We start from the raw sequence: 9,088 nt of genomic DNA, 5'->3' as shown, positions 1-9,088 counted from the left end.
AGTTCAAGTAAGTAGGTAATTAACCTTTACTTGTTCCTTGACTAAATTAGTTCCGTTAAGAAAAGTCATACAATTGAAGGCTAAACATCAGGCACTTCAGCAGCCAGCTGGGGGTCAGCAAACATGCCTGAGAAAGTTTCATGTTTTTTTTAGCATTCGGAGGGATTGAGTATTTCCTTCCAGTAGTATTCCAATGCTGGAACTGGGGCTGCTGCACTGAGGCTGTAACACTTTGCAGTGTGAATTCCTGCCCTCATTTCGTCAGAGGAGCTGCCCGAGACAGAACCACATCATGAATAACCGCTCAGGACATCAGGAGCTGTGAGCTCCTGCCAGTTCCTGGGGCTCCCAGTCTGCGATCTGTGTGTTTCCCTCCCTGCGGCCGCCTGTCAGTGTGTCAGGGGCTTATCTCTCTCCCCCAGCTGTTTCTCTGTCACGGAGACAGATGTACCAGCCGTCCTCCTTCCAGAAGCACAGCAACTCCGTCTGCAGCAACATCGGCTCAAGTGAGTACAACTGCTCTCCCAGCCTCTTTTCTCCGGGCTGTAGATTTTATTTTCATTTCACAGGCGCATCTCGTAAGCGGTATCGTGCGCACATGCCGTCTTCCCCAGTGTCTGAGTTGAAGCGTGAGGACAAGGGCAGGAGCTGCGTCCCCCTGGCTGCCACCAAACGTACATTTACAGAGTTTCAGAAACACAGAATTTGCCAGGGGAATTGTTTTCTCTAATATGGACGGGTAAAAACAGAAGTGGCTGGTCTTTGGCGGAAAGGGACAGGGTGGTCTTTGAAACCTGAGTGTCGATCTGCCCCCGACTTTGTGTCGCCTGCGTTCCTACGCCTCGCGGGTCTCTCAGTACGCCAGAGCTGCGCAGTGTGAAAGACCAAGCTGGGCTGTGGCGCCCCCCCCCGCCCCGTATCCGGGCCCGATCGGGAGTGTCCTGCCCCGGTTCTGCTTCTATAGAGCTGAGGCGTCTTCTGGATCTCCGTCCCGCTCTGAATGGCTTCCTGAGTGGTTTCATGAAGAGACGTCAACATGCCTGAGCCAGCAGCCGTCTCACCCTGCAGCTCCCAGCTGAAGCTCTGGAGCTCACTGAACTCCCTGCTGCTCAGCAGTGTGAGCCTGGCCAGTACCTGGAGGGGAGACTCCTGGGAAAGCTGAGGCTGCTGCTGGAAGAGGTGTTAGTGGGGCCAGCAGGGGGCGCTCACCTTGTGGTCTGTGTGGGTCCTAATGCCCTGGGGACACTGTACTGTAAAAAGGTGCTGTCCTTTGGATGGGGCTTAAACTGAGGTTCTGCAATCTGCACTATTTGCGTGATCTACCATGTTTTTTTTCTCACTACCACATATCTATTGTTCTCCACAACATGTTTATTTTTCTGGCTGTTGTCATTTGGAATGTGCTGTCTACGTTGTGTGGTGTTGTCGGCTGTACTGCGTATGTCCCAGGAGATCAGTGAGAGGACGAATTCCAACGTACAAGTACATATGGCTATAAACTTCTCTGCTGAACTACTCTACTCTGCCGAGATCTCTGCTCGCCCGCCCCTTGAAGCCCAGACTGGTAAACTGGCAGGGCTGGGGCTCTTCCAAGATGGGTGAGACCATCGGGGCTCAGCGAGGCTCATGGCAGCGCAAGACAAGCTGCCCAATGGGACACACGCACACACGCAGATCGCAGCAGAGCCCAGGTGGCTGGCAAGGCTGCTGGTATTTATCAAGTCCTTCTTTCTCCTTTCGCCTCAGACAGTAAGGGTCAGGGCATCTCTTTGTGCCCTGGTTAAAAAAAGCTCAGATTGCCGTGAAAGTCCCTGGCAATACTGTTAGCACAACCTCGGCAAGTAATAATAATAAGAAACTTTATTTTATATAGCGCCTTTAAAGGTGGCTTTTCAAAGCGCTTTACAGGATGACAACAACAATAAATAAAAAGAATACTCAAGATAAAACAATTACAATATACAGAGGAGACCGTGGATGGTGGTACTAAGAAAAGCAGAGGGGTGAAGAATGGAACAGTTCAGTAAAGGCTCTTCTAAAGAAGAGGGTTTTGAGTCTGGATTTGAAGGAGTTTAGAGAAGGTGACTCTCTGATATCCTTGGGCAGAGAGTTCCAGAGCTTGGGGGCATAACAGGAGAAGGCCCTGTCACCCATAGACTGTAGACTATGGGGGCTTGGGGGACACTAAGGAGAGCAGAATTTGAAGAGCGGAGGTTGCGAGGTGGGGAGTACGGCGATAGTAGCTCAGACAGGTACTGAGGTGCCAAGCTATGCAGAGCCTTATAGGTGAAGTAAACTTTAGGAAAAGCTTCTATCAGTTAATTGTTAGTAATTGCTGGCTGCAGGTATTACCACTGATATTTTTGATGAGCGCAGAGTACTGTGTGGACCACTCTGAGTATCTGGGCAGCTCTCTCAGTACCAGGCCTGCTGGTATCATGACGTGTTAATCAGGCCCCTGTGCAGACGGTAGAATCCGGAAGGGAGTGAAACAGACACGGGGGAGAAGACTAGGAGCGGGGCTGGTAGACGAACAGGGGGGCGTGGCGATGGTGCACTGGTGTTCAGGGGGGGGAGGGGCGTGGTCCAGGCGAAAGTCCAAAGGGAGTCCGAGGGAAATCCAGGGTGAAAGCAAGAGTCCAGAACCGGGTGATCCATACAGGACAGAGTGGACAAGGTTTAAAAACCGGAGCGGGATCCGGTGCTGGGACGGGGAATAAAAAGGGATAACGGGGCCAGGCGCTCCCAGCCCCGGACCCAGATGTTCAGGATGCCGTGATGAAGCCGATCGGGTCTCTCCTGGACCTGCTGGTATGCGGGCTTCCGGGCGTCCGTCTCCCAGTGCTGAGCCCAGAGTGGCAGGAGCGTCTGGCTTACAAAGGAAAGGGCTGAGACAGGAGGGCAGTGCAAAAACTAAGGTTGCTGCTGGAAGAGGTGTTAGTGGGGCCAGCAGGGGGCGCTCACCCTGCGGTCTATGTGGGTCCTGATGGGTATAGTGACGGGGACACTATACTGTAAAAACAGGCGCCGTCCTTCGGATGAGATGTAAAACCGAGGTCCTGACTTTCTGTGGTCATTAAAAATCCCAGGGCGTTTCTCGAAAAGAGTAGGGGTGTAACCCCTGTGTCCTGGCCAAATTTCCCATTGGCCCTTACCAATCATGGCCTCCTAATCATCCCCATCTCTGAACTGGCTTCATCACTCTGCTCTCCTCCCCACTGAGAGCTGGTGTGTGGGGAGTGTTCTGGTGCACTATGGCTGCCGTCGCATCACCCAGGTGGGGCTGCACATTGGTGGTGGTGGAGGGGATCCCCATTACCTGTAAAGCACTTTGAGTGGACTGTCCAGAAAAGCGCTATATAAGTGTAAGCAATTATTATTGTTATTATTAAAAAAATCAACTAAAACAAGACAGAGCGGGAGCACTTCCCATCGTGACAGCTGGGACTGGATCCAAATAAAGATCCTCCGGGGCGCACAGAGCCCACATGTTCCCCCAGCACAAACAGTGAAAGACGAGCCAGAGGCTGAGAGTGGAAACTATGTGCAAGTGTCTTTAAAACTGAGAGCAGCAGCCAGTTCTGTACACAGAGGGTTGTGGGAGTGTGGAACAAGCCGTCCACCGTCATGTGGGTGAAGCCCATGCCCTGGTTTCTTTCAGGAAACCACATGGCCTCCTCTGGTTTGTCACCTTGTGTAAACCTCTCCACCTCCGGCGCAGGTTCGACTGGAGAATGAAAGGCGGTGCCAGGCTGTTCCAGCTCCTTGCTGCCCTGCTCCCCCTGCTGGTCATGGAGGGCTGCCCGGCCCCCTGCACCTGCCGGCGCGGGACGGTGGACTGCAGCAGCCGCCACCTGCGGACCGACGGCCTCCCCGCCGCCTTCCCCAGCGACGCCACGCGGATACGTCTCCACGACAACCGCCTCAGCTCCATCCCCGCCGGGCTGTTCGACCGCCTGCCCGTCCTGCAGGGGGTGTCCCTGCACGGCAACCCGTGGGCCTGCGACTGCGGCCTGTTGTACCTGCGCGCCTGGCTGCTCAGGCAGGAGCACCGGGGGCTGTACAGGAACGTCACCTGCAGCTCCCCCCCGGGCCTGCGGGGGCGGCTGGTCATGTACCTGGCGGAGGAGGAGGTCCTGTCGTCTTGCCAGTACTGGTACTGCGACCTGGCCGTGCTGACGCAGGCCTGCCTCTTCCTCTTCGTCCTGCTGCAGGCCGTGCTGCTGGTGCTCGTCGTCGTCTTCCTGCGGCGCTTCCACAGGCTGGCGGAGGCGGCGCGCGGGGGGCCGGAGGAGAGCTCCCCCGCAGACGCGGACCGCCCCTGGCTGAAGGCCAGGACTGAGTGAGGCGCCGGGGGGAGGGATCCAGTGCGGAGCACAGCCTCAAGGCTGCTGCGATCTGCTGCCTCCCTGGACGCTTTCGGGCACCAGAGCCTCAGCACGCCGATAAAGGCTTCTGCTCCCATGCACACACACACAAACAACGCCACTAGCCTCTCCCGTTGATACTAATACTAATACTAATATTATTATTAAGGTCCCTGCCCCACTGTGGCTTTTCGCTTGCTTGGACCTGCGGATTCACTTCCAGGTCATGCCTGCTTGGCAGAGTGGTGGCTCTATGGCTCTAAGGATCTGCGCCTGTGGCTGGGAGGTTGCTGGTTCAAATCCTGTGGCCGGCAGAGGAATCCTACTCTGTTGGGCCCCTGAGCAAGGCCCTTCACCCCAACTGCTCCAGGGGTGCTGTATAAATGGCTGATCCTGCACTCTGACCCCCAGTTTTTCTCCCTGGCTGTGTGTCTCATGGAGAGCAAGCTGGGGTGTGTGAAAAGATGAATTCCTAATGCAAGAAATTGTATAGGGCTAATAAAGTGATGTTATGTTATGTCAGGGTGGGAGGGGAGGGCATGGCCTAAGTGGTCCCGGTCACCCTTCTGTCTGCCGGCTTTATTTCCAGCTCAGATCCCAAATTGTTTAATCCAGTCCTTAATCAAAACCAAGATCCTGGCAGTCTGAACTCTGAACTGTTTTGAGCTGACGAGGTTCCTGTTACAGATTTATAAGAAAACCCGTCGAATAACTGCGACATTGGTGCAAAGCTTTACCACCTGAAAAATGATTCCACAGCCCTGATTGGCCAAAAATTGCCAGGTCAATTAAGGGTTTAATTAAAGGACAGAGAAAACAGCTGGAAAGAAAACCAGCAGAGCTGGGAGTCTTGAATACTCCTTGTTCCCTCTTATCATTAGCAAAAAAGTAATCAAAGCCCAAAGCCCTTAATCACATTATCAATCTCGTCAGGTTTAAAGCACAGAGACAATGTTACAGTATTACCTTCAGAACCCAGAGTGAAGGTGTATGTTGCTTTGCTAGAGTTCGTACAGACATGTTCGCCCGAGAGGAAGCTGCTCTTCCTCTGTGGTGATCACGCCTCTTGTGCTGCAGGTCGGTTTTGAAAACGGTTGAAGTGAAACACGCCTGTGCGCTACAGGTGGGAGCGAGGCCATTCAGCAACACTCTCGATCCCGAGTCCAGGAGAGTGCCCACTCTTCCGCGCGCTATAGCTGTCTTCAGTGTGAGGCGGAGACACTGTATTTGCCCCTGACGCACTGAGACAAGAAGTGGCTCAATGACATCAATTAAAGTGGGACTGGGGAGGAAACGTCCCCCGTGTGATCAGGTCGGCATTCGGGGTGATCTTCCAGGTGATTTTGTGGTAAACAACATGCTAAAGCCATGACTCATTGTTACGTCCCAGGGTGTGGTCTATGTGTGTCTGTTGTTATGTTCCACACTGCTGACTTTGACTGTTCTTCCTCCCCCATTGGTCCATCATTACACCAGTTTCCGTATGACATCATCTTCAATTAGCTTCTCGACCAATCACAGCTCATCTTATTCAGTATAAAACATGGAGGTTCTCAGAAGGAAGAGGCCTTTTGTTTGACTTTGGTCCTGCTCGGCACCTTGCCCACACTTATTGTATCAGCCTCTGTTCTTTTGTACCCTGTTACTTGTCTACTCTCGTTTGTGTTCGTAGTTCACATGTGTATTTGTGTGATTTTGTGTATAGAGTTAGTTCAGGGTTTTTGGGTACATTTTGCACACATGTAGTTGATTCTTGTATGAGTCACACTAGTTTAGTACGGGTGAGTGCCGTTTGTCTTGTATGGTTTTGGGTAGTCAGTGGAGGCTAGCTAGGGTGTTGAAGACGCCGAAGACCGTGTGTTTCGGGTTTTCTTTTGTAGTGTGGTCAGCTTTCCCTCACTTTCTTCGCCAGCTCCATTTTGTTTATTTCTTTTCTTTGGCACCATTCTAGTTCCCTTACCCTGTGTTATTGTGTCCAATTACAAACCAGTCACTTATTCAACTTAAAATCATCACTCTTGCACTGACCCTTGTTATCACACTTCCTAGTCCTCACCAGAACCCACCTGCTTCCAAAAACTATCCTAAATGTTACACCCCTTTACCCCTAGACACTTGGGATTGTAACACTCATGCAAAGAAAACCTACAATAACTGTGCAGCGGCTTAAAAGTGGTTGGTCTGATGCTTTCCACACGAGGAATGAAGTCCCCCGGATCTCTGGATAGCTCCACAGGGCTGAGCCTGATCGCTGTGCTTCTACAATCCCCTGGTTGGGAGTTAAATGAAATATCAGCAGTTAACTGCAGCACCTTGCAGCAACCAGAATGATGTTACAGGACTTTAGAAACCTGACCAGGGCTACGACAGGCTCTGCTCCATCCGGGTGCCAGGATCCAGTGTGTGGGCACTGTGAAGATCTCACTGGGAAATGTGGGAGAAGCACAACGCCTGGAATTCCGAGTCTTGCCCCCTCTTGTGGTTACAGCAGGAAGGAGGCTCGTGTGGCTTCCCCAGCTTGTCAACAGCTACTCCGACTTGTTCAATCCAAGTCGTAACCTTCAGTTGTTTTATATGTGCCTGCCCTTTCCTCAATAAATCACATTGATCCCTGTGTTTTTTGGTCTTGATTTCCTCCACTCATCTCCTTGAACAGCTCAAAGAAACAGGGACCAGCTGCACATTTAAAAAATAAGCTCATCACACCACCATCCATTACAATGATAATTCCTGATAGAACAATGATGCCTCACATTTATATAGCACTTTCCATCCCAAATGATCCCTATAATTTCTATGGAGGTTCATTTGTTGGGATCTGGAAACCCGTGGAATTGTACTAAGGCAGTTTCCTATTTGCATGTAACCCACATTTGTTAATCAGACCTGAAGAGACGAGCGGGATCAATTGTACTCAAACCGCATTTTTATCATACACTAAAATGCATTTTTTATCTACTATCTATTAATGTATCCATGTTCATGATGGAAAGGGCATAAATTAAGTCATTGAACAAACATACTTTTTTTGTCATTTGGCGTACACTTGGGACACCATGTTACCAAGTCCCGGTTTTCAATTCGTTTTTTCTTGGTTTAGGCGTTGATATGTTTACAGCGTGTTCATTAGGTGCTGTAGCCTCGTTTGGAATCTAATTCTGGGGTTAAAAGCTGCCCACATGATAACAACACCTGGCGTACTGCGCCAGCATCCAGGATTATCCCCCTGGTGCAGCAGGGCAGCTCGGGGTCCCCCAGGTGGGGCAGGGCTGTGGGACCCCTCCTCTATGTGCAACGCTGTGGGATGGAAAATAATCAAAATAATAATAATAAGAATTCATCAGGAATTGACCGAGCAGTTTAGTCCATAAGTAAAATAATTATTCATAGCCCCCAGCTTGTAAGGGAGTAATTTCTGCAGAATATTGCCAAGCGGTTTGTATAATTAGACTGAAGGCATGTGAAGACTTTATTCTCTGGCCCAGCTTTAGCGAAGAGAGTAATAATCCAGGCACGCTTGGTTTAACAAATATTATTAACAATGACAATAAACACAGCAAAACATACAACACACAAGTTACTAAATTTACTGTACATTACGTACAAACAAGGCGCTTCGGAGGCCTAACATTCTCATCAGCCGGAAAACCCCAGACTGCGACCGAGTATGGAAGACTTAAATAATTAATAGGTTTATTCCATGCTGAAAAAAAGAAGAAAGAGAACACAACGTTTCGGCCTGGAGGAGCCTTCTTCAGGTGTGAGAGAGACAGGGCAGTAGGCAAAGGTAAAGTAGTGGGAGAACAAATGTCCACAATAAGAGAAACGCTGCCCTCTTAACAAATGCAATACAACCTATCATTGAATCTCTCTCTCTGCAGACCTGCCACAAAATAAATGGGAGCCTATCTCCCTATTTTAAAAATGCACCCACAAGCAGGAAGGACTTTTCTAACTGAGGTAGCTTTTAACCAGGAAACCCAAGTTCCATAAAAACCCAGAATAGCAGCTCTCTCTAGCGGGGTTAGGTCCTTAGGTCCAGTCAGGTTTGGTTTGGATGATCATGAAGTAGGGGCTCACGCCTGGCGCAAGCTTCAAGTCCCCACTCCTCCAGACTCCCCTCCCTCTTCTTGATCTCCCCTTCTGTGCTCTTAATGTGATCTTACATGATGTGTTTGCTCATGGTCACTCATTAACCCACAACTTAATTACCTAGGTAACACCATGGTCAACGTTACCATAGTTTGTGCTCGGGGACCCCCCCACCCCACCTTACCGGCCACTCCTCTGCTTTGAGCTGGAAGTGTTTACTCTGCCAGGTGTTGCAAACTTTATCTCAACTCTTAGAGACACTTCCTAGTCACTCGACAATCATAACGATTATAATAATTAGGAGTCAATATATTATTAATAAGTGTCTAATATTTAATAACAATAATAATTATTGTTATTATTTGCAATTAATAAGATGTCGCCAACACTAGGAAGACGTTTGAGGGAAAAAATGAATTTGAGAAAAATGTTGCACCTCCCCGTCGGGGAATCGAACCCCGGTCTCCCGCGTGACAGGCGGGGATACTCACCACTATACTAACGAGGAGCGGGCTGAGAGCAGCGGCCCCGTTTCTGGCTTTAAACCTTTACTTACAATCGATTTAAGGACCGCTGTTTTAATCTCAAAACTCAGTGTATTTTCTCTTCATTTCTGCCCAAGCCCGAGG

General features: G+C 50.1%; 1 protein-coding gene and 1 non-coding gene across 2 annotated transcripts; one reads left to right on the top strand and one right to left on the bottom strand.

Moving 5' to 3' along the window:
- Window positions 1-160: 160 nt before the first annotated feature.
- Window positions 161-6,981, top strand: gp1bb (glycoprotein Ib platelet subunit beta). Its single transcript, XM_015365881.2, has 2 exons — window positions 161-506; window positions 3,722-6,981. Exon 2 carries the CDS (start codon window positions 3,735-3,737, stop codon window positions 4,344-4,346), a length of 612 nt encoding a protein of 203 aa, XP_015221367.2. The 5' UTR covers window positions 161-506; window positions 3,722-3,734; the 3' UTR covers window positions 4,347-6,981.
- A 1,914-nt stretch (window positions 6,982-8,895) lies between these two features.
- trnad-guc (transfer RNA aspartic acid (anticodon GUC)) lies at window positions 8,896-8,967 on the bottom strand. Its single transcript has one exon. It is a non-coding gene; the product is annotated as a tRNA-Asp (tRNA).
- Window positions 8,968-9,088: the final 121 nt, after the last annotated feature.

The sequence above is a fragment of the Lepisosteus oculatus genome, chromosome 22 (genome assembly GCF_040954835.1).
Source record: "Lepisosteus oculatus isolate fLepOcu1 chromosome 22, fLepOcu1.hap2, whole genome shotgun sequence".
NCBI lineage: Eukaryota > Metazoa > Chordata > Actinopteri > Semionotiformes > Lepisosteidae > Lepisosteus > Lepisosteus oculatus.
This window is presented reverse-complemented; position numbering and strand designations above follow the sequence as displayed.

What these genes read in the sequence shown, in the direction of transcription:
- gp1bb (XM_015365881.2), top strand. Translation starts at nt 3,735, where the DNA reads ATGAAAGGCGGTGCCAGGCTGTTCCAGCTCCTTGCTGCCCTGCTCCCC.